Source organism: Papio anubis, chromosome 2 (genome assembly GCF_008728515.1).
Source record: "Papio anubis isolate 15944 chromosome 2, Panubis1.0, whole genome shotgun sequence".
Taxonomy (NCBI): domain Eukaryota; kingdom Metazoa; phylum Chordata; class Mammalia; order Primates; family Cercopithecidae; genus Papio; species Papio anubis.
Genome location: NC_044977.1, coordinates 39,058,131 through 39,083,890, shown reverse-complemented (window position 1 = coordinate 39,083,890; position 25,760 = coordinate 39,058,131). Strand labels below are relative to the sequence as shown.

At 42.5% G+C, this 25,760-nt stretch overlaps 1 protein-coding gene across 4 annotated transcripts in view; it reads left to right on the top strand.

The window, feature by feature from the left end:
• Positions 1 to 6,504: 6,504 nt before the first annotated feature.
• Positions 6,505 to 25,760, top strand: part of B4GALT4 (beta-1,4-galactosyltransferase 4) — a 29,831-nt gene continuing 10,575 nt past the window's right edge. For 2 of the 4 annotated variants that reach the window (XM_003893961.5, XM_021934077.2), the window contains exons 1-5: positions 6,505 to 6,758; positions 10,562 to 10,779; positions 17,590 to 17,987; positions 20,792 to 21,024; positions 23,874 to 24,061. In XM_003893961.5, the coding sequence (XP_003894010.1) occupies positions 17,735 to 17,987; positions 20,792 to 21,024; positions 23,874 to 24,061 (674 nt within the window). In that variant the 5' untranslated portion in view covers positions 6,505 to 6,758; positions 10,562 to 10,779; positions 17,590 to 17,734. Of the gene's footprint in view, positions 6,759 to 8,502; positions 9,304 to 10,561; positions 10,780 to 17,589; positions 17,988 to 20,791; positions 21,025 to 23,873; positions 24,062 to 25,760 lie in introns of those variants that run through there. The other 2 variants (XM_021934075.2, XM_021934076.2) reach the window with 2 other exon arrangements.

Genomic DNA, 25,760 nt, shown 5'->3' with positions numbered 1-25,760 from the left:
TGATGACCTGTCTAGTGCTGTCAGTGGAGTATTGAAGTCCCCTATTATTATTGTGTTACTGTCTATCCCATTTCTTAGGTCTAGTAGTCATTGTTTTATAAATTTGGGAGCTCCAGTCTCAGGTGCATATATATTTAGAATTGTAATATCTTCCTGTTGGACTAATTCTTTTATTGTTATATAATGTCCTTCTTTGCCTATTTTTACTGCTGTTGCTTTAAAATCTGTTTTGTCTGATATAAGAATAGCTAGTCCTGCTTGCTTTTGATTTCCATTTGCGTGAAATATCTTTTTCCACCCTTTTCCCTTAAGTTTATGTGAGTCCTTATGTGTTAAGTGAGTCTCCTGTAAACAGTAGATACTTGGTTGGTGGATTTTTATCCATTTTGCCATGCTATATCTTTTTTTTTTTTTTTTTTGAGACGGAGTCTGGCTCTGTCGCCCAGGCTGGAGTGCAGTGGCCAGATCTCAGCTCACTGCAAGCTCCGCCTCCCGGGTTCCCGCCATTCTCCTGCCTCAGCCTCCCGAGTAGCTGGGACCACAGGCGCCGCCACCTCGCCCGGCTAATTTTTTGTGTTTTTAGTAGAGACGGGGTTTCGCCGTGTTAGCCAGGATGGTCTCGATCTCCTGACCTTGTGATCCGCCCGTCTCGGCCTCCCAAAGTGCTGGGATTACAGGCTTGAGCCACCGCGCCCGGCCGCCATGCTATATCTTTTAAGTGGAGCATTTAGGCCATTACATTCAACGTTAGTATTGAGATGTGAGGTACTGCTCTATTCATCATTTTAGCTGTTGCCTAAATACCTTTTTCTTTAATTGTCTTATTGCGTTATAGTCCTTGTGAGATCTATGCTTGAAGGAGGTTCTATATTGGTGTATTTAAACATTGTGTTTTAAGATTAAAACTCCTTTCAGCATTTCTCGTAGTGCTGGTTTGGTAATGGCAAATTCTCTCAGCATTTGTCTGAAAAAAACTTTATCTCTGTTTCATTGATTAAGCTTAGTTTTGTTGGATACAAAATTCTTGGTAGATAATTATGTTCTTTAAGGAGGCTAAAGATAGGACCCCAATACTCTCTAGCTTCTCAGGTTTCTTTTGAGAAATATGCTGTTAATTGATAGGTTTTCCTTTATAGGTTACCCTATGCTTTTGTCTCACAGATTTTTTTTTTTTTTTCTGAGATGATGTTTCACTCTTGTTGCCCAGGCTGGAGTGCAATGGCATAATTTCAGTTCACTGCAACCTCTGCCTCCCACGTTCAAGTAATTCTCCTCCTTCAGCCTCCCAAGCAGCTGGAATTACAGGCATGTGCCACCACGCCTGGTTAATTTTTGTATTTTTAGTAGAGATGGGGTTTCACCATGTTGACCAGGTTGGTCTCAAACTCTTGACCTCAGGTGATCCTCTTGCCTTGGCCTCCCAAAGTTCTGGGATTACAGATGTGCACCACCATACCCGGCCAGTCTCACAGCTTTTAAGATTCTTTTCTTTGTCTTGATTTTAGATAACCTGATGACTATGTGCCTTGGTGGTGGTCTATTTGCAGTGAATTTCCTAGGAGTACTTTGAGCTTCTTGTATTTGGATGTCTAGATATCTAGCAAGGCCTTTGAAGTTTTCCTCAATTATCCCCTCAAATAAGCTTTCCAAACTTTTAGATTTCTCTTCCTCAGGAATAACAATTATTTTTAGCTTTGGCCATTTAATATAATCCCATATTTTTTGAAGGCTTTGTTCAGTTTTTAAAATTCTTTTTTATTTTATTTTTTGTCTGATTGGGTTAATCTGAAAGCCTTGTCTTTGAGCTCTAAAGTTCTTTCTTCTACTTGTTCTAGTCTATTGTTGAAACTTTCCCCTGTGTTTTGTATTTCTCTAAGTGTGTCTTTCATTTCCAGGAGTTGTGATTGCTTTATCATTATGATATCTATTTCTTTGAAAAATTTTTCATTCATATTCTATATTGTTTTTTACATTTCTTTAAGTTGGTTTTCATCTTTCTCTGGCTTCTCCTTGAGTGGCTTAATTATCAACCCTCTGAATTCTTTATCAGCAATTCAGAGATTTTTTTGTTTGTTTGGATCCATTGTTGGGGAGCTAGTGTGATATTTTGGGGGTATTAGAGAACCCTGTTTTGTCATCTTATCAGAATTACTTTTCTGGTTTCTTTTGGTAGACTATTTCTTCGAATTGTTCTTGAATTTATTTTTGATTGAATTGTGTTTTTTTTTAATTTATTTTTTCCCTCTTAAGGATTAGACCTTAATATTTATTTCAGCCTAATTTGATTCTTGGTGCTTGTAGGGGTGAAGACTCTGTATGAGTTCCTTAGTTACAGAGAGTCTTTGTGTGATGGCTTTCCTGATGCTGGTTGTAGTAATTATGTACTTGGTTTGTGGGCAAGTTCACTGTCTCCTATGAAGTTGGAATGGCAGGGATCTCTTGAAGCTTATCTCATTCTCTTGTGGTCTATATTTATTTATTTATTTTTCCCCCAGTATTTTATTTACTGAGTTGATGATTCAGGCTTCAGGCCAATAGGGGAGGTATTCTTGGGTAGGTACTAGTTGTAGCTAAAGCAGGTGAATAGATATAATCCCAATGGTGGGCTCAGACCCCAGCCTTGATGAGGATAGCTGGGGGAGCTCGCAATTTGATGTCCTGAGGTTTTATCAGGGTGAGGAGTAGGAGCTACTTCAGCTCCCCTCTTAGGCCAGCAAGCTGTTCACCTCACAGTCTCATTCTTGTCCCATTGTTTCAGCTATTTGGATCAGTCAGGCACCTCATTTCATCTATAGGAATGTTGATGTTTCAAGTAGGGAGGAATTGTGACCCTGCCCCTTGTGCAGGCTTCAATCTGGGGGGTGCTTCTCCTGTGGGGCTGTGCTAACTCTGGTTTGTTCCAGCAAGGCTGTCTATAGCTGCCTCCATGCTGCATTCCTGTGGAGGAAGCCCCAGCTGTGTCTGCAGTGGAGTGCCAGAGGGGAACAAGGACCTCTTCTCCAAGGCCCTTCATGATCACAGAGGCCGCTTGCCTGTTGGGGTATAGGTTCAGACTTTCCCTACTGTACCCAGCACTGCAATTGTGTCTCTGCTGTGACAAACTTCCCACCAGCGAAAGATCTGGAACTCATGGGTTGGTTTTCGGATTCTTTTGTCCCATGGGGTGATCCCTTGATGTGGTGCTCTCCCTCTTTCCCTACGAATGGGGCTTCCTGAGAACCAGACTGAAGTGATTGTTACTCTTCTTCTGGGTCTAGCCACCCAGCTAGGCTCTGGGCTGGTGCTGGGAAATGTCTGCAAAGAGTCCTGTGATGTTATCTGTCTTCAGGTTTCCCAGCATGCATACCAACACCTGTTCTGACGGAGGTGGCAGGAGAGTGATGTAGTCTGTGAGATTTCTTGGTTGTAGATAGGCTCAGTGTGCTGGCTTTCTTGAATGCTGGTTATGCTAGTGGTGAAGTTGTCATGTGGACAGACTCAGGACCTCTGGTTAGCCAGGGTTTAGCAGGGAGTGGTGTTAGCTGTTGTTTTCTCCTTCCTGTAAGCAGTGTTATTCTGCCAAGAGTTACTGTAATGGCCTGAGTTGGTTGACTTCCAGCCAGGAGGGGACACTTGCAAGAGAACACCAGCTGTGGTAGTAGTAACGACATTTGAGCTTGGCCTAAGTTGTCTAGGGGAAGTATTCTGGTTTCCCAGGCAATGGGCAGGGCCATAAAGCTCTCAAGAGTTTATGTCTTTTGTGTTAAGCTACAGGGCAGGTAGAGAAATACCATCAGGTAGGGGCAGGGTTGGGCGGGCCTGAGTTCAGATTTTCCCCGGGCAAGGCCTGCTGTGGCCCCTCTGGGGGATAGGAGGGGTGGTTCTCAGGCCAATGGGGTTATGTTCTAGAGGGGAGTATGGCTCCCTCTGCTGTGCAGTAGAGTTTGCAAGGGGAGGGGGGATTAGCTCATAGTGAAAGTCCTCATCCAGCTCCCACAGAGTTGGCGAGGCCAGTCTTGTTCCCATGGTGCCCCACTAACGGCACTGAGTTTAGATTCAGACAGCTGGTGTGCAGAACTCAGACCTGCCCTGGGCCATGAGCTTTCCTGCTGAGAAAGAAACATGGCTTTCAGGTCACACCCCTCCCATCTGCCTGCAATGCTGGGTGCCCAGTTTCTGCCCTTGTATCTGCATTAGTTTCCATTTGTCCGCCCACCCCCGGATTCTGTTCAAGGGTGTTCACGCCCACTTGAAATTTCCAAAAAATTCAGTTGGCAGCTTCTTTCACTCTGTGACTCCTTCCTAAGTTTGGTGGCTGCCTTCTCTGGGGGCCCTGTGAGATATAGTCAGGGATGGCTTCCCTGGCCTCGAGTTGGAGACTGAGAATGCCTCCAAGGCTCTTCCTGCTGCTGCTTCTACTTTTATATTTTGTGCTTCTCCCTAAGTCCATCCCAGCTCTAGGTAAGGTTAAAGTCTTCTCCCATGATCTGGATTTTCAGATTCCCCAGTAGGAATGTGTGTTCAGAGGCAGGTTCTCCCCTTCTCCTACACTGAGAATTCACAGTTTTTTGCCTGTTCCACGGAGTTTGTTGTGGTGTGTTCCTTCTTTCATAGGATCTGTGAATTCTTTTGGTTTCCTGCTAACTTCTTGCAGTGGTTCTTGGAATAAAAGTTCACAGTGTTAATTGCTACACACTGTTCTGTCCTTCCAAGTGGGAGAGACACACTAGCACTGCCTACTATCTGCCATCTTAGAACAGACAAACCAAAACACATTTAAAAGGATGTAAATTTATTGCTAAGTGTGGACTCATGGAGGCCCCATATGGCCACCTGGTTCTTCCTGAGTCCTTAAATCTTCCATTATTACAAACTCTGTACTCCATTACTCATCATGGAGTAGACAAAATCTAGTTCTGGGAAGACCCATATCCTTAATAACAGAATCTCCTGTATCTCCTGCTCTTATAAGCTTTGCTATAACTAAATACTGCAAAGCTTTAATCCATTATACCAAAGTATATTTTCACCAAGTAAAAGCCTTTTGTGATACACTGAGTACGACCAACCTTTCACAATCTAGAACTCAGAGATTGAGTCTTCTGGAAATAACATCCCATCTGAGAAAAACTGCTCTTGTACCCCATTAGCAGAGATTATATCATGTTCTCCTCTCACCACCCACAGTAAAACTTTAGGGTCTTGAGTCTTGAGTCCATACCTTGTGACTCAAAAGAGCCCCTTCAAACTCTTGGAACTATACACCTATTAGAGACCTTAAGGTAGGGAAGTTTCTCCCCAGAAGCAGATGGCATCCTAGACATGGACAGCTTTCTCAAGATCATGGATCAAGACTTCTCTGCTATCATGAATATCTTATCCTTTTTTCTATTTTCCCCTTATTTCCTGCTGGGAAATCCATGGGACCATAATTTATAGATGGCTTTAGCTAAGGCTCATGCTCTAACAAGAAAAACCAACGCAACTGTTGGGTTTCTGGACTGATGCCAAAAAAAAAAAAAAACCAAACACTACCCTAGGAAACCATTTTATTAATGCCAGTGCCTCTCTGTGTTCCAGTGAAAGCCACCCTAAAACCTCAAAAGCAGATTGGAAATCTATCTTTGATTTTGTAGATATCACTGCTACTTGCTTTCCTAGCCCAACTTTTCCAATTAATAACCTACCAGCTACCAAATACAGAAAAGCTGAGTGATTCTTGCAAAAGGTGTATTATGCTTCCGGGCATCACATACTGAAGACTTGGGGACTATCTATGTAGGTACAAGTAACTTATTGTATAATGTCACTGGATTAAATTCAGTAATGTCCTTTTTCACTAAATGTGGTTATACAACCTTACAGCATGTTACAAAGGGAACACAAACAAAAAAGTAAGTTTCACATTGGACCTTCTTCAGGAGCAGTGCTGACCTATTTCACTGACCTATGCTCAACTGCCACTAGGTGGCCCTCTTTTCCAGCTTCCAAGGGCCTACATTTGGCCTATGTGGCCTCAGTATAGGCTCAGATTTCCTGCTATGAACTTAATGAGCCCAGCACTGGCTCTAGCTATGGTTTGTTCCTTTTTGGGTGGAGTGGATGGGTGGTTCTTGGAGAATCTACTACTTTCCCGTGCGTGCAGTGGGAGGCTGTGTTGGAGAATCTAGCTATCCCGACTGGCTACACAGAGCCTACCATAATTTTTCACTCACATCTTTAGTATAAATCTAATTGTCTTGGCCTTCTGTAATAATACCTTTGAAGAAATAAGGATTTAAAAAAAGTTATTCATTTAATATTCTAAGTAGACCTGCAACATGGGAACAATATTATTATTATTTTTGCAGTTGAGAGGGCTGAAATCTCGCAGGGTGATTAAAGCAAGTTTATTAGCTTCTCCAAAGCCTCAGTTTCCTACTCTGTAAAATGGAAGTACTTTCCTACTGCTTTGTGAGTATTTAAACGGATGTAATTTGGGAAGCGCCCAGCACTTTGTCTACTACTGGCACAGGGTTTTAAAGCCACCCAGAGGCCGAGGCGTCAACACTCCGTTTCCCTGCCGGTGCTCCTTCCAGCCCCTGGTGTGGTCGATTTGGCAGGGGTGGAGCGCCAGGCGCGTGCAGAGCCGGGCGGACCCGCCCCTCGGGCCAAGGCCGGGCGGGAGGCGGAGCTCGTACTCAGGAGCCGCCTCCCGGGCGGCCGGGGCGGTCCCCGAGCCGCTTTCCGCGGCCTCGCGTTTCCCTGGGCAGTACTAGCTCGCTGCGGCCGCATCTGGGGTGAGTACACGCGGCCCTGGCTCCGCCGGAGCTCGGGAAATGCAGTTCCCGGGACACGGGCGCCGTGCGAGGGTGGCCGGGCGACGGCCGGGGTCGTTCCCGGGGCTGGGGCGGGGCGACCGTGGGGATAGCGCGGCCTCCGTGGGCCGTCCCTCCTCAGCTGGAGCGGTGCGCCGGGCCGGGGGCCTGCGGAGGCCGAGCCTGGCGGGAGGCACCGGCTCAGGTGCTGGCATCCCGCGCAGCCCCGCCTCTGCTGCAGGCCGGGAGCCAGGCGAGGTGCTTGCTGCCAGGTAGGAAAAGATCCAGGGCTCACTCATAACCCAGGTCACGATCCGGGGTCGCCCCCAGCACCTCTCCGCCGAGTGCATCAACCTGAAAAAGCCCCTTCTTCCTGGAAACCCTCTTTCTCCAGCGTTTCAACGGGGAAACTGATCAGCTGACTCCAGCCCCAGTCCTGCGAGGGGCGGGCAACCTTTCACCTTTCTCCGAAGGGCCTGGTCACCTGGATTATAAAGGACTTCGGAGACAGCCATCCAGTGTCTGTTGATCTGTATTTCTTGATGTTCTGTCTTCCATTAGCTAAGAGCTGTTAACTTTTGGTTTGAAAAAAACCAGACAAGTCCAGGGGCTCTGGACCGAGAAAAGGCCTATGGGTTGGTAGCCTTAGGAGAGTAGTTATCAACAGAAGGTGGGTGTGCATCCTGTTGCAAAGTGTTCCAGAGTGGGTGAGGGATGGGGATGTGGAGGTGGTGAGGGCACTGGTAGACCTCCTCAGCCGTTTGGTGATGAAGAGGAGGAATGAGAAGATGGTAATTTGAGTGTGGAGGAGAGTCGTGGCTTTTTTTTTTTTTTTTAAATTTTTAAAGAAAGGAAAATAACACCTTGAAGATCCTAGAAAATCAAGGAGAGATGAGGATGAATGGGATTCAGGGTCCAGATTGAGAAATTGGGATTCAGAAGAGGATGCAGAAAGCTATTCCCGAGACCCAGGTGGGGAGTGCTGGAAGGTCTCTCTTGCGGGAGGAGATAATGCTTGATTGGATATAGTTCAGAAGTTTTTGGAATTTTGTCTTCTAGAGCAGGTTTGTTCTTTATGGAAATTGTAAACCCCATGAAACTGCAATAACTTTCGTCTACCTATAGCTTTGATCGGATTGAAAACATACGTTGTGAAGAAGTACTGACCTGAATTGAACTGTCTTGACTACATAATCTAAGGGGAAGTGGGTAGAGAGGGCAATAAAATCAGCTCTGTGATTATAGTTTATATGCCACTTAATATAATAAGTATTTAGTATCTACTTTAAGCCGAGCTAATAGTAATGCCTGCCTTTTCCAGAAACGCTTGCACATGTTTTGGGAACTAACCTTCTCTTTGAAGATCTTTTATTCAGTGGAAACATCCAAAGCAAGTCAGTGATGGTTTTCTGTTCTTTGTTTTAAGCCATCAATGAACAGTGGTTTCTAAAACCTGGCTGCATGTCTCAGAGTTACCTAGGTTCTTGTTAAAAATATCTTTTTTTTTTTTTTTTTTTTTTTTGAGACAGAGTCTGGCTCTGTGGCCCAGGCTGGAGTGCAGTGGCACGATTTCAGCTCGCTGCAACCTACACCTCCCAGGTTCAAGCCATTCTCCAACCTCAGCCTCCCAAGTAGCTGGGACTACAGGCCCAGGCCACTACTCCCAGTTAATTTTTATGTTTTTAGTAGGTGGGGTTGCACCATGATGGCCAGGCTGGTCTGGAACTCCTGACCCCAAGTGATCCGTTTGCCTCGGCCTCCCAAAGTGCTGGGATTACAGGTGTGAGCCATGGGTCCAGGCAAAAATATCAGTTTCTTGACCCCACTTGAGGCCTTTGAAATAAAAATCTCTGGGGCTGCAGCCTGGGAATAGGCATTTCAAACAGAGACCCCAGGGTTCTCTGGCACTGAAGATAACTAACAGCCTCTGAAGTTTTTCTTTGAGATTGGGGCTTTTTGGCCTATTTAGAACAGGTTTTCTTAAAGGTTATGTGAATGAATTGTCAAACTTATGTAACTAAAAGTTAGAATTCCTGTCTGTGATGTTATCTTTAAATTTTAATGTACAGTCGTCCCCCTTATTCTTGGGGGATATGTTGCAAGACTGACAGTGGATGCCTGAAACCATAGATAGTGCCAAACCTTATATACACTGTTTTTTTCTCTATATACATACATATCTATAATAAAGCATAACTTATAAGTTAGGCACAGTAAGAGATGAATAATGTCTAATAATAGAACAGTTATTATAATATGCTGTGATAAAAGTTATATGAATGTCACCTGTTTCTCAGAATATCTTACTGTATTTTATTGCGGTTAACTGAAACCGCAGAAAGTGAAACCAAGGACGACTGTATTTTAAAGGAAAACTATATAGTCATTTTATCAGAAAACAACATTGTTTCTGTTGATGAAAACTCCATTTTAGAAAAATTAGAAGATACAGAAGAAATAAAAGTTTTTCCCTAATCCTACAATTAAGAGATGACCACCAGTGACTCTGTCATTTTGTATGTAAAAGGTATGCACATACATATGTATTGCATAATTGGTAGTATATTTTATATACTTTTTCTTTTAGAGACAGGTTCTCACTCTGATGCCCAGGCTGGAGTGCAGTGGCATGATCTTGGCTCACTGCAGCCTCCGCGTCCCCAGTTCAGGTGATCCTCCTTCCTTAGCCTCCCAAGTTGCTGGAACTACAGGCATGCGCCACCATGCCCAGCTAATTTTTGTACTTTTAGTAGCGAAGGGGTTTCAACATGTTGGCCAGGTTGGTCTCGAACTCCTGGCCTCAAGTGATCCGCCCGCCTCTGCCTTCCAAAGTGCTGGGATTACAGGCATGAGTCATCACACCCAGCCTATATTTTATATACATCTTTATATCTTTTTTCTACTTAGCTATTATGAGCACTTTTCCATGTAGTTATTGTAAACATTTTAATGGAAGCATATATGCCATCATATGGATGTATTATAATTAATTAAATCAGATTGCTATTGTTAATATTTAGACTCTTAAATTTTTGGTTATTTTAGCAATGTTGGTTTCAATATCGTGGTATACCTCTCTGATTGTTTTCTTAGAATACATTTCTAAATGATGGAATCAAAAACCTTTCAAATGCATTTTTAAAAATCTCATTTTGACATATCTTCTTTACTGCTTTTCCTAACCAGAGGGAAAATTAACATATCTGAAAGATCTATTGCATTCCAGGTCCATTCTCTTATATCAGTGGTTCTCAAACCTTAATGCAGCTAAGAATCATTTGGGGAGCTTGTTAAAATTTCGTTTTTCTGAGTCCCAGAGGCTGTTGTTCTGACCCGTTGGCTTTGGAGTGGGGCCCAGGAATCTACAGTTTTAACACATTCCCTTATGTATTTGATAAAGGCACTCTTGGAACCAGACGTTGAGAAATGCTTTTTAAATAAATGGCCAAACAGACTCAAAACATTTAGGTTACTTGTCAAAAGCCATTCATGCATCTGATAACAAGAATATGAACTCAGCTCTATGTGACTTCACAGCCTGTTATACCCATGATCTCAGAGCTTTTTAAACCTTTTTAAGAAGGTTTAGGGTGAGGTGCCCCTAATGACTGCAGAAAGTAAACTCCTACTGACTCCACTGTTGATTTTTTAGGGACAGCTGAAAGTAACATATAAGTACACGATGAACTTCTATTGAAACCTTCCATCAGAAATTTTGGTGAATTCTGTATTATGTTGCATAACATATACTACATAAAATAACTTTGGTCATTTGGGTGTTGCAGGACCACCTCGCTTCAAGTGTGGATTTCCACGGCTCTTGCTCAGAGGCGGGTACGCTGTGTTCCAGTGTGCCATGGAACTCACACAGTGGCACTTTGTGGCTTCATGAAGGAAGAGGCAGGCCACGCAACACTTCCTCCCCAAGCCAAGGAGAAGTAGCACTTTTAGAGGCAGAGGAGCGGAAGGCAGTGGGCGTGACCAAAAGTGTCATTTATTAAAGGTGAGGACCCTACCCTTAGAAAAGTGTTGATGTTAGTGAACTGAAGGGAGCTAGTGTCGGGGTGAGCCTTTTTAGTTTTTAAAATCCTCCTCAGATGGAATTTTGCACTCATTTGATTAATCTTTATTTCCCACTTTATGTTTCATTCCTTTTAGCAGTAGCCTGGAATTATGATGTGTCCTTATATATTTCAACTAGTATATCCTAGTCCATCATTTGTTACTAAATTGAGTACCTGCTGTGTGTCAGGTTGGTTTGAGGCACTAGAAATACAAAAACAATGATTCTCCTTGAGAAGTAAGTTAATTTACTAGCATTTGTTGACTTGGGTTATACCTAGTCTCTGACTCTTTATTTTTATGTTTAGTTAACTTTAGACTTACAGAAAAGTTGTAAAAATGGTACTGAGAGTTCACCTAGCTTCCCCTAATATTAACCCATTACATAACCATACTACATTGATCAATACTATTAACTAAACTACAAACTTTATTTAAAGTTCATCAATTTTCCTACTCTCTCTTTTTTTTTTTTTTTCTGTTCCCACTGTATTTTATCAAGGATCCTGCATTTTATTTAGTTTTTCTTTCTCCTTAGTCTCCTCCAATCTGAAATAGTTCCTCAGTTTTTCCTTGTCTTTCATGATTTTGATTCTTTCGAAGAGTACCAGTTAGGTATGTTGTGGAATGAACTTGTGGTGAGCGATTGGGCTTCTCCACTACAAAGTTACTGTCTTTCCCTTTGTAGTTAAGAATTACCTTGGGAGACATACTTTGAGACTATACTGTTTTTATCCTCAGATTTTTGCCTATTAGTTTAGCATCCATTGGTGAACCTTGTCTGCAATGGTTATTAAGTGGTGTTTGCCGAGGGTGATTTTTTTTCCATCTCTCAATTTCTTACTAGTTTTAATTTACTGTAAGAAAAGAGCCGCCCCTTCTATTCATTTATTTGTTTGATCATTTTTATCAGTATAGACTAGTGGATATTCACTTTATCCTATGGGTTAAAATACAGTGCCATCTTTTTTTTTTTTTTTCCTTTTTCTTTTTAATTGCTCAAATGCTTGTAGGTTGGGCCATTAGGAGCTTAATCTTTGGGTTTAAATGACTTTACATGTAAATGGCTGTCATCATTTTTATCCCATTCCTTATCCTGCCCAGGGAACCACTGCCCCTTTAGAATCTGGCCAGTGATCTTTCAGAAGCCTCCTAAAGGAGTTGTAATTGGGATAATGAATACCAAGGCCTAAGGAAGGTGGGGCAATGCATGTGTAAAAGGTAAACTCCTAGGAACTCTGCAGGAGTCAAAAGAGTAGCAAAATAGTCAGTCTTTCTTCTGGTGTTGCCCCACGGAGCCCCAAGGCATCAGGATCATGTGTGTGGGATAACATCAAGCCCACTCACATGCCCTGTGTCTGCAAAATTACCTGATAGGTTCAGAGACATTGCAATGCTGATTTTGGTGCTCTTAGCTGCCGAATGAACACACCCTACCTCCTTGGTGCAAATGCTTAGTAAATATTTATAGAGTGATACATGGTGTCCTCCCCACCCACTTTGGTGGAGTAAAGATGTGTGTGGTTAGAGATTCTCCAAGAATGATACTTAGCACTTACGTTGCCCTTCCTTTTGTTATAGCTTATCTTCCTTGCCAGATTTTAAAAACTATTATGGGAAATTTCAAGCATACACAAAAGTAGAGAGAAAGAAAATGGACTCTCAGGTACCTATCACCTATCTTCAAGACTTCTCAGTATTTTATCCATCTTGTTTCATCTGTTCTCCCACTTTGGGATGGAGTCGTTCTCATATTTGACAGGAAATTGCAGACATTGAGATCTAGAAAAAGATAGAAATAAACTCTGAGTACAAAGACTGGGCTTTCATTCTCTTTATATCATATCCCCTTTGCTTGAAAATAGCAGGTACTCAGAAAAGACTGGTTGAATCTAGTGGAAGAAAACCAAATATGAGAACATGATCATTTTTAACTACAGGACAGACTTCTAGAAAGGGAAAGAGTGGTAAATCTTGCCCTAAATAACTTCTTTCATGTTGCCTGAATTTGTTCTCGGTAGTCATGATGATTCCCTTGCCGCTTCAAGACAGCCATGACTGAAAAAGAAAACTCTGAGACTCTTGTGACAATTAAAGGTCTCTCAATTATTTAAACGTTGGTGTAAATAAATCCAATATGATGGCACTTTCCCAAACACCAATCGGGAGTCACTTGCCCTAAAAATAACTTTCTTTAAAACGTCATTATGTTTTTCTGATTATAAAAATATTACATACTCATTAAAAGAAAAAATGGAAATTACAGAGTTAGAAAGTAAAAATCATCTCATTAATTCCAGAGATAACATTATCTTGGGCAATATTCTGATAACATCTGAACATGAATCACATTGGTAATTAGAGCCAATAAATACGTGTGTTCCTCGCCAGGCACAGTGGCTCACACCTGTAATCCCAGCACTTTGGGAGGCTGAGGTGGGTGGATCATTTGGGGTCAGGAGTTTGAGATCAGCCTGGCCAACATGGTGAAACCCTGTCTCTACTAAAAATAAAAAAAAAATTAGCTGGGTATGGTGGCGCAAGCCTGTAATCCCAGCTACTTGGGAGGCTGAGGCAGGAGAATCTCTTCAACCTGGGAGGTGGAAGTTGCAGTGAGCTAAGATCACACCAGTGCACTCCAGCTAGGCAGCAAGAGGTAGACTCCATCTCAAAAAAGAAAAAAAAAAAAACTTGTGTCCTGGAAATGTACCAGATATGCCAATGTACTTGGGTGCATCATCTCATTACATTCTTAGAGCAACTTTGTGAGATAAGTATTTTTCATCATTTTGTCGCTGGGACACACGCTGAGAGGGGTTGCCTCCAGTCACTTGGGTGGTCTCTCTTGAAACATAGATGGACAGACAGATGACAGACCCTTCACACTTCAGATGTTTACTCACAGGAGCTAAGGAAATCTTACCCTTGAACTTACTTATGCTGGCTCTCTGTACAGTTTTTGGGAGAGCACTTAGACTTAGAAAGATAGGTAAGTAATTATTTTTAACTGGGTCAGATGTTGTCTCAAAAGCAGGATTAGTAATAAAGGCCTAACTAATACTTAAGTAATTGTTAATAATGGCTCCTTGCTTTTTTGTTTTTTTTGAGACAGCGTCTCGCTCCGTCGCCCAGGCTGGAGTGCAGTGGCGCGATCTCGGCTCACTGCAAGCTCCGCCTCCCGGGTTCATGCCATTCTCCTGCCTCAGCCTCCCGAGTAGCTGGGACTACAGGCGCCCACCACCAGGCCGGCTACTTTTTTATATTTTTAGTAGAGATGGGGTTTCACTATATTAGCCAGGATGGTCTCGATCTCCAGACCTCGTGATCCGCCTATCTCGGCCTCCCAAAGTGCTGGGATTACAGGCGTGAGCCACCGCGCCCGGCCAGGCTCCTTGCTTTTAGAATAAATGTCTTACCTTTGAACAGAATCCATAAGCTACAGTTGAGCAATATTAGTTTATGAATATTCACAGCTATTTAGTTCTTGGGTAGGTGTTTCTGTTTTTGTTTTTTTAAATTACAGTCATCCCTCAGTATGTGGAAGGGATTGGCTTCAGGACCCTTGCATCTACCCACATTCATGCGTGCTCAAGTACTGTAGTGAGCCCTGAGGAACCCACATATTGGAAAAGTTGGCCCTCTGTATACACAGGTTTTGCATCCCGGGAATATTGTATTTTTGGTCCGCATTTGTTTGAAAAATATCTGAGTGTAAGTGGAGCCGTGCAGTTCAGACCCGTGTTGTTCAAGGTTCAGCTGTATTTTTTAGGACAGTTTTAGATTCTCAACAAAACTGAGCAGAAAGTACAGATATTTCCCATGTATCCCCTGCCTTGTGTAGGTTTTTAAATCTCGTACCCGTCTGTAGAATGAGGGAGGTCGATGTGTGTTCTTTGAGATATTTTCTGATTTCAACACTGCAGTAATTTTAGGGTCATAACCTCCTTCCACTCTGCGAGTCTCTCTTCCAGGGGACTCTCCCTCTGAAAATAGTTCTTAGAAAAGCAATGCTTCCAGGGCTGGGTGCAATGGCTCATGCCTGTAATCCCAGCACTTTGGGAGGCCAAGGTAGATGGATCACTTGAGGCCAGGAGTTCAAGACCAGCCTGGTCAACATGGTGAAACCTCAGCTCTACTAAAAATACAAAAATTAGCCAGGCATAGTGGTGCACACCTGTAATCCCAGCTGCTTGGGAGGCTGAGGCACTAGAATTGCTTGAACCCAGGAGGTGGAGGTTGCAGTGAGCTGGGATTGCGCCTCGGCACTCCAGCCTGGGCAACAGAGTGAGGCCCTGTCTCAAAAAATAAAAATAAAAATAAAAAATAAAGAAAAGCAATGTTCCCAGTCTGAATTTTCTAAGATTGAGATCTTTATTTTAAAAATTGCCAATCGTAGCATTTAAGCCTCCTACAATTAAGTCTGCAAGAGGTTGTCTGATTGGCCTCAGGAACCTGATGACTTACTGTTAGCAGGTGGGAAAAGAATAGACCTCTAGGAAGGCATTTGAACAGACAGGCCCTAGGAAAGGGTAGGTAGATGTGGGAGAGAGATAGAAGGCCCCCAAGGGAACCTGAATATTCAAGGGTTTGTGTTGGGACGACCCAGGCACCAAGGGGAGAAAAGAGGAAATATCCATGTGAAGGATGTGGAGCTGAGCACCTGGGCTGAGAGGGCATGCTACCACTTACTAGTTGTGTGGGCTTTGGCAAGGTACTTAAATCTGTCCAAACCTTCCTTTCCTTTTCTTACCTGTAAGATGAGGAGACTAGTAATTCTTACATCATATGGTTAAATGAGAATTAAATAGGTTAATACAAGTGATTTTACCCCATTGCATGGCACAGAGTAAATGCACACATAAATTGCCCTTTTTTATTAGTTGTTACTGCCTTCAGCATTGACTTCCTGTGATACCTTCACAGGACCCTGAACACAGGCCATACTGTTTAATTGCTTCCTGGGTCAAACATTCCCCAAGAACCTAACCTCCCATTTTATCTATAGCATTGTGTTTAGAGAGAAATAGTTTCTAGGTTTCCTTCAAACTAACCTGAAACTAAATTTTTGGAATTGTATCCTTTAGTAAGTGTGACACTATCTTGAGAGTTTCTGAGGTGGTGGTTGTTTTTTACAGTTACTTACTGCCTCTGTATTCACCATTAAAAAAATTCACTTTGTTTTCATTGTAAGAGTATCTAAAATGATATATGTAAAATATATGTAAATATGACAATATGTGATATACAAAAATATGTATGATAATATAAAAACTATATTATTAAAAATTCTAAAAAGAAAAGAGAAAAAAACCACCCCTAGCTAATCCCATTCTCCTAATATAATTATTATTAGCTTTTGAGTATATTTCTTTCTAGACTTTCCTTAATTGTATGTCTTTAGTTGTAATCATAGCACAGATACAGGGTTTATTTTTTGTTTTTCTTTTTGTCATTTAAGATTTAATCATAAGTGTTTCCATGTGATTATTTAGCATAGAAAATATTTTGGTCTTCATTTTATTTGTGTAATTGAGAATATGTTTGTCTATGGAGATGATGCCTTAGCTTTAGCATTTTCTGTGTTCTTCTGAGAACATGTTTAGAATTTGAGGAGAGATGTGATTTGTCCACACAGAGAGGATATAGCGGATGTTCCTGGCGGCAACCCAGGGATCCTTGTCAGGTTGCCTTTACCACTTTAGTGTATTTTCTGTGGTCCAGGGTGGGCCCTCAGCTTGGTGATCTTAAAAACATGACTTTTGTCAATAATTAAGGGCATAGCCCCCTCTTTGAGGTGAATTCATATTATCCCATCTCATGCTGCTGAAGTATGAAATCAGAGTGGCAATTTGTCAGCTGACAGTGAGAAATACAGTACAGAAAGTGGTGTTTCAGTGTGTCTGCTTGTTGGCCAAGGTGGGATAACACTTTATATATTAATAAATTAAGTCATCTAAGCCCCACAATAACTTTTCTAGGTAGATACTATTTTTATCCCCATTTTACAGATAAGGAAACTGAGGCTTGGTTAAATGACTGGCCCAAGGTTATGTAGCTGTTATGTAGTAGAACTATAGTTTCTGTCTAAGTCCAGACTCCTGATCTTAAACACTATGCTGTAGTTTTGTTATTCTTACAGATAGATTGTTGACCTCCTGTTAGGGATTCTCTATGTTTCTTGACAGACTTCTTTCTGGCCCCCATTGCAATGTGCCCTGTGCCAGTGCCTCTTTGAGAATATAGCATTCATTCCCTGTTGTTGAGGACCATGTTTTTCTGGCTCTCACAAGGAAGAAGGACTTTTCCCTTTTCATTTTCTCTTTGGGTCAAAATGTGCTTCTGTAACAAGGCTTCACATTTTTAAAATCCTCCCTTAAAACTGTGCCAGGAAGGGGCAGCTGAGGCAGAGAACCATTAGGGCTGTGTCTTAGGCTGTGCCCAGCTCAGGTCTTAGGGCGTTTGTAGTCTCCCTTGTCTCCTTTGCCTATTTGTTCTGTCCAACATCTGGAAATGGCTTCCCTTCTTGGGTGACAGCCAGCCTGACCGATAACCTAGAGAGTGCTTCTGTGATGTATCGGTGCTTAGAACCTCTAAAACCTCTGGTTTTCGGATCTCTAAACCCTAAGTGGGAGACCTACCATTATGGTTAGTCAAGGTCCATCAGGGATGGGTTTTCAGTTTGTGCTGGAGTGAATCATTTCAGGATAGCATTTCCATTTGAAACAACGTGTCTTTTGTGATTGTGTTTTAGATTGTTGGAGCAGAACTACTGAGCAAAAGCAGGCATTGTATCCTCAGTTGTCATCAAGTTCGCAATCAGATTGGAAAAGTTCAACTTGAAGCTTTCTTGCCTGCAGTGAAGCAGAGAGATACATATTATTCACGTAATAAAAAACATGGGCTTCAACCTGACTTTCCACCTTTCCTACAAATTACGGTTACTGTTGCTTCTGACTTTGTGCCTGACGGTGGTTGGGTGGGCCACCAGTAACTACTTCGTGGGTGCCATTCAAGAGATTCCTAAAGCAAAGGAGCTTGTGGCTAATTTCCATAAGGCCCTCATTTTGGGGAAGGGAAAAACTCTGACTAATGAAGCATCCACGAAGAAAGCAGAACTTGACAACTGCCCTTCTGTATCTCCTTACCTCAGTAAGTGTTCTCTTTTTCCTTTGATTAAGTAGTATGCATTTTTTTTTTAATTTAAAAATAACAGGTACTTGCTTGTATCAAAACATCTCATGTACCCCATAAATATATATATCTCCTGTGTCACAAAAACTGTCAATTCAAATAAAATAACTATGACATGTACAAGAAAGTACAAAACTCAGAAGTGTACCACTTGGTTAAGTTTCAGAAAATGAACATACTTGTCTAACTGGCATGTAAATTAAGAAATGGAATCTTGCAGGAACCATAGGAATTCCCATGCTTCTTTCAGTCACCACTCTGGCTTCAAGATTCTAACTCTACACATTAGATTTTTCCTATTTTTGAACTTTACAAATTAGAAGCATACGTTATGTACTCTTTTGTGTTTGGCTTCTGTTGCTCAACATTATTTTTGTGAGACCTATTCTTATGGTTTCGTGTGGCTATGGTTTGTCCATTTTCATTGATGTATAGTATTCCGTCATAGGAACAGACCCACTTTTATTATCCAGCCACAAAAGTCTCAGCAGCACACATTTATAGGGTCCATTGATCTAGGCTGGTGGCTCTGCCCCATGTGCCTCCTGTTCTCCTGCTGAAACTAGTGGGCTAGCCTGGGTATGTTCTCCTCATGGCATCGGCAGAGCACCAGAGCATGGGAGGAGAAATGCAAGCACATTCAAGCTTCACTGGGGTCACATCTGTTGTATTCCTTTGGCCAAAACTATGGAGTCAAGAGATAGACTAGGTAAGTTTTTCAATATAGTCTTTAGTAGTTTATTTCTTAAATATGTTGTATATTTTGGTTCACCTTTTATGTCTTGCCTCTCAACTTATATTAAACAGTAAATTAGTCTTAAGATCAGGGTGCCAGCATGGTCAGTTTCTTGGTGAGGGCCCTCTTACTGGATATTGTCCTCACATGCCTTTCCTTGGTGTGTGTGTGCACACACATACATGCAGGGGGAAAGGGAAAGAGGGAGGGAGAGAGAAAGACAGAGATAGATAGATCCCATGCCTCTTGCTCTTTTTATAAGGGCTTTAATCCCACATGGCAGCTCCACCCTTATGATGATCTCATCTAAACCTAGTTACTTTCCAGAGGCCCCACAGTGGAGATTAGGGATTCAACATAGGAATTTTTGGGGACACAAACATTCAGTCTGTGCACCCCTTTCCTAGTTGAGTCACAGTCCTGTATCGTATTCATATTGGCGTGCTGCTTCTCTACTCATGGAAGAGCCAAAGTGTTATTCCTTTGTATGTTCCTTCACAGATAGTACAAGTTGAGATGTAAAAATGAGTCAGTGAAATGCAAATATGGCTGATTATTCCCCTTGCTTAAAATGCTCACAGTATATTTAAACAGTAAACTCATTCATAAAGAATAGAGGGCAGTGATGCATTACTGGGCAAGTACTGGTGATGTGGTTGGTGATGACTTAAAATGGGCCATTAGTGACCCAAGGAGGGGCAGATCTTGAGAAGATGTTGGAGCAGGGGGAGTGATAGGGAGACTGATAGAGGGTAAATGGAAGCAGATACTAGGTTAGGGCATGTAAAAAGTTATGACAATGAGAAGGTAAGCCGGGGGACTAGTTTATATTAGACCTGTTGCATGAGGCTCTTTGAGGGTGCAAGAACAGAGACACAGTCAGGTTAATGATGGGAATTGTGAACAGGCCACACAGGAGACCATCTTAACAGCTACCCCATTTTCTCTGGTAGCTCGAGAGCCCAGCATCAGCTGTAGTACTTGTCATCTGTGTAACTCCATTCCTTACTCTTTGTTTTTAGGGCATTACTGACTGCTGTGTCTTGCATGCAGACCCTTCAGGAAGGCTCTCGTAGGCCAATTATTCTCTTTGGGTGCCTTGAAGAAGTTGCTTACCTTGCCTGCTATTGGGCAGAGCCCCAAGGTGCCATTAGACACGTGAGCCTGGTGTAAGCAGCCATGACCAGGGTAGGGGATGATTACATGGAACAAGGCATAGAGACATGCACAGGAAGGGCCTGTGACTGCTTTACTCAGAAGGGGATAGCTCAATTTGCAAGCATCTTGAGATTTGACAGCCTGACCAGTATACATGGAATTTAGAAAACAACAACAGCCACAAAAAACCTGAGCTGTTTCCTCCTGTGGATGGCTTTGGGCTTCGTCTGTGTGGATTGCTTCCAGACACTTAGCAAATGCTGTGCTGGATTGGAAACGTCTGTTGTGGTGACAAAATGGGAGAGTTGTTGCAGTGCCACACATACCTGTTACAGCTGGGTTAGGGAGGGAGACTGGTTTCTACTTCTTTTTAGTGCTTTGCTTACAGGGAGCCGGGGTAGTTCCAGAGTTTAGGGGAGGGGGAGGAAGAGTGCCTTGTCCAGGTGCTTGATTCTGTGGAATGCTATTGACATTTAAGAGATTTTCCCATCCTCCTGGAATTTGGAGAAGGAAAAGAGGATAGACCAAAGTTGAAGTTACTCTGTCTAGCCCTGACCTTTGCTCTTACCAGGATTCACCAGGATATTCCTTCTTACAGATGGATCATAGAGCAGGTTGATTTACCAGCCACAAGGAAGTGCTTATGTTATATATCCGCCACTTGCTTTTGCAGCCAGTAACCTTAGTGACATGATGCTCTGGCTATCATCATGACTAAATGAGTCTTTAAAGTAATCATAATAAAAGCTGACATTTGTAGCGCTCACTGTGAACTGGTCAGTGTTCTTTCTATGCATATTAGCTCATGTCAACCTCAACACTTTTTGAAGTAGCTACTGTTATTGTCTGTGTTCTATGTCCATTGTAGGAGGCCAGAGCAAGCTCATTTTCAAACCAGATCTCACTTTGGAAGAGGTACAGGCAGAAAATCCCAAGGTGTCCAGAGGCCGGTATCGCCCTGAGGAATGTAAAGCTTTACAGAGGGTCGCCATCCTCATTCCCCACCGGAACAGAGAGAAACACCTGATGTACCTGCTGGAACATCTGCATCCCTTCCTGCAGAGGCAGCAGCTGGATTATGGCATCTACGTCATCCACCAGGTGAGCGTGGGGGCAGACCAGGGCCTGCCCTAGACCCTCCTCTCTCTGCCAGACTTGGCCATGTGACTCTTTGTCTATGTTGGGTAAAAGGAACATCAGACTATCATCAAAAAGAGTTCTCTTACCTCATTTATCCTTGAAAGGAGTAGAGGAAATTATTGTCTCAGAGCATGGAGTTATGGGTTCAAGTTCTGGGAAATTTTACTACCCTTAAAGGAACCTCTGGAGGAAGCCTATTTTGTGAACCCTTCTATGTTAGCCAATGACTGCCTTCAGATTTTCCCGGAGGCTTCCTGGCCCCTTCTGTTTCTTTCTGTGCGTGACGTGCACTACATGATGAGATTCTGGAATTGTCTTGTCATTATCGACCATAGCTACTCAATGGGGATCTAGACAGAGGATTTGAAAGAATATTCTGTATCAGTAGCTATGGCTGCCAGCACATTTCTGCCCCGAACTTTGCCACTCTTCATTATGTGAAACATGTTATGTTTGATTTTCACTTTCTGGATTCACTTACTTGGCTTCCAGAAGCATGATTTGGTAGGAGCACAGCATAATCATCGGCTGCTTTTGAAGAGCTTACCTCTGAGGTCAGTGGAGTGGGTGATTAAAGATACCTCTATTTGGCATTAAAGTTTATTGAAAAAAAACTAAGACATCAGTTTAAACATCAGTGCCTAAACTTTTCACAATTATCCTTGGCCATCCAAATAATTCCCCCTCAACTTCTTACAAATTCTAAGAATGTCAGCAAAATCGTGACTACTGTTAGAACTGGTAATATTTCTTTTTTTTTTTTTTTTTGAGACAGAGTCTTGCTCTGTCGCCCAGGCTGGAGTGCAGTGGCCGGATCTCAGCTCACTGCAAGCTCCGCCTCCCGGGTTTACGCCATTCTCCTGCCTCAGCCTCCCGAGTAGCTGGGACTACAGGCGCCCGCCACCTCGCCTGGCTAGTTTTTTGTATTTTTTAGTAGAGACGGGGTTTCACGGGGTTAGCCAGGATGGTCTCGATCTCCTGACCTCGTGATCCGCCCATCTCGGCCTCCCAAAGTGCTGGGATTACAGGCTTGAGCCACCGCGCCTGGCCTAGAACTGGTAATATGTCTTTTAGGTAAAACTTTGGACAACTCAGAGGACCAGCTCTTCAGTATAGACTTGGTGATAAACTGGGGCTCTTGAAAATCAGTGTGCTTATATAGCACATCTATGCCTGTATTTTAGTACTTGGAACAGAATGTTACTATTATATTGTTTTATAGCTATTTTTGTTTTTAAGGTTGTTGGTCATAGGTATGATTTATTTGATTCTGAGTTTTTGCTCAGGACAGTAACCCACAAGGTATAGTACTATTTTTATGAATCGAAAAACGTGTCTGCTTTGGGCCCGGCCCAGTGGCTCATGCCTGTGATCTCAGCACTTTGGGAGGCTGAGGTGGGTGGATCACTTGAGGTTAGGAGTTCGAGACCAGTCTGGCCAGCATGGTGAAACCCTGTCTCTACTAAAAATACGAAGAAAAAAAAAATAATTAGCTGGGTGTGGTGGCACATACCTGTAGTCCCAGCTACCCGGGGAGGCTGAGGCAGGAGAATCACTTGAACCCAGGAGGTGAAGGCTGCAGTGAGCTAAGATCATACCACTGCACTCCAGCCTGGGCAACAGAGCAAGATTCCATCTCAAATTAAAAATGAAAGAGAAAGAGAAAAATATGTCTGCTTTGTGTTATTCTTATCAGGAAAACATTGTGGTAACTTCTGAGAAATACTTGTACTTTTATGATAAACCCCTTAACTGGAATTCATTCTGATGGAATTTGAATGAAGCAGCCATGAAAAAATTATTTAATTTTTTATTACAGCTTCAATCATATCACAGGTCAAACTGTGTTCTTTTATTACCCAGTGACAAATCTCTCTCCATAAGGCCACTGGGAGGATTAGCCTCTACCAGTAGCATTATAACAGGATTCTCTTACAGGGATTTCTAAGAAACTTTAAAGTAGCTTAGAAATGTTAGCAATAACCTTCTCTTTTTATAGGTCGAGATTTCTTGATCCTTTCTGGCAGGCTGTTAACTAAGTCTCTTAGAAGCTTAGTGTAAATTCATAACAGAGGGTAAGATTGGGATTACCTGGGGTTGAACTGTGAATCACTAATACTAATTGACATGACTAGTATAAAAGAAAGGTTTTGTAGTTTTATACAGAATACATAAAGGTATTTGTAAAATTTTAAGTGAAAATTATTTTTGTTAACTGTGGTAAGAATACTTAACATGAGATCTGTACTCTTAATACATTTTAAGTGTACAATACATTATTATTGATAATTTGAGTTTTTTGTATTTTAAAACTGCATTTAAAAATTTTTAAATTGTGGTAAAACACACAATGTAAAATTTACCATCTTAACCTTTTTTTTTTAACTTTTATTTATTTTTACTGTCTTAACCATTATTGAGTGTACAGTTTAGTAATGTTAAGAATATTTACATGCAATGTATCTATGCATAATTATGCAATATATTGGTTGCATAAATATATGCAGTGTATTTATGAAATCAATCTCCAGAACTTAATCTTGCAAAACTGGAACTTTCTATCATTACACAACAGCTCTTCAGATTTCAAGGAATGTTTCTAAGTTCTGGAATATAAGTATGTGTGAAGCACAAAGAAAAAATCAAATGGTCTTTTATTGCCATTGCATCTTCTCTGTCAGATCTTTATGTCACAAGTATAGTCTTGTGCGTTAACAAGAATAATACCACCTCCTGAATCCTAACTAAGAGGGGAACAATATGAAACTTTATCTCAGGAGCTTTTTAAGTTTTAATTTTCGTATCTCTAGGCTGAAGGTAAAAAGTTTAATCGAGCCAAACTCTTGAATGTGGGCTATCTAGAAGCTCTCAAGGAAGAAAATTGGGACTGCTTTATATTCCATGACGTGGACCTGGTACCTGAGAATGACTTTAACCTTTACAAGTGTGAGGAGCATCCCAAGCATCTGGTGGTTGGCAGGAACAGCACTGGGTACAGGTAAGGTGGTCTGCTGAGGGTGGCTTAGGTCGAGAAGCTCAACTATTGTGATCAAGACTGGGTGGAACAAGCATCCAGAGTGTCTTAAGAAAATGAGAAATAGGAAAAATGTTCCATGATATATACATCACTTAAAGTGCAAAACAGAAGTGAGAGAATGTAATGAGGAAAAAACCCTACAACAACTTCAGCAGAGGATCACAGAGACAAGGGAAAGCGTTGGAGAGAAATGTCCGAGCATTGCAGGTGGTGGCCAGCCTCAGCCACTGCACCCCTGTCGGGGACTTCTGCAAGCTTTTCCACACTGACTGGAATGCAAGTAACTTATTTGTCTATTCCTGACTCCCCCTCTAGGAGGCAACAGGCTGGTGTGCCTTAGTGAGACCTCTGTTGAGATACCACTTTCCAGACTGTGGCCTCTTTCTAGAGCGTGGGGAGGGCATATCCTCTGAGTAGTCTTCTCAGGAGCCCGGACACCCAGGACAAGTCCGTTTCTCTCAAAGCCACTGTGAGAAGCGCCAGATGCCATCATCTGTGTCTTCATTCCCCATCCCCTCCACCTCTAAGAAGGGCGTAGCTGCTTTTCAGCCTTATTTGATTACACCAGCTCCTATTCAAGCACAACCATGGGGAAATAGTGACCCAGAATGTTTCTCTGCAAATGAAACATTATATTCCCTCATTTGTGTGCACACTTACCTGTCAGCTTTCCCCAAGCCCTGCCGTTCATGGGTGCTCATGTCTGTGGTGCTGACTGTGCTGGAGGCCATGAGACCACTTTGAATAAGGCAGAGCACCTGCCCTCACAGGGCTCCCCGTTGAGTGTCAGTGTGGGGAGGACAGGTAGCTACAGTGGAGTTGTGTTACTTTTGCATTTCTGCAAATAAAATTATAAGCACTTGGTAAGGAGGAGAGAGAGGGACAAATGAAGAGAGGAAGAGGAAGGCAGAAGGAGAGACAGAACTGTGAAACTATCAAATGGTGCTGGAGATTCCACCAGTATATACTCTACGTGAGTGTGAAGTGGAAAGTGAGTCTCTTGATACCTCATTTGTTCTGGGCTTCCATGTTGCTCCCTCACATTGGGCAATTAAAGAGAATTCTTAAGTAACATTGATGTAAGTGACTGTTGCCTCAGGTACTGACTAAACCCAAGCCCTATGTAAGCTGCAGGACATAAACACCTACAACAAACTATGGTGGGTGAGGGCACAGTGCCTTTAAGAAACACCTTGAAGGGAAGGGTTTAAAGCTGTTCCCCAGGTAAGGTGATACCTTAATCTTGTGGAATCAACAAGAGCTGCTCAGCAGAGTTCCAAGACATGCCAGAGAGCACGGTACAGTTTTGGGGGAAATGCAAGTAGTTCACTGGTACTCTAGAAGGAACGTCTGTGAGGAGAGGCAAGAACTAAAGCTAGGCAGGGGCCAGATGACGCAGGCCTTGCTTACTCTGATAAGAGTTCGAATTTGCTGTGACGGGGCTGGGCAGCTGTTGACACATGTTACAGCTGGGGAAGGACGGGAGAAAGCTTGGTTCAGCTGATTTTGAATGTATTGGATGAAGCAAGGGAAGAGGGGAAAACTGAGGGGAGAGATGCTACATGTCTGAGTTAGGGTGAGGGCTGTGGATCCAGAGGGCAAGGAGAGAATCCCACGATTTTTCTCTTTGGGGAAACTTGATCTTTGGATCTAATCTTAT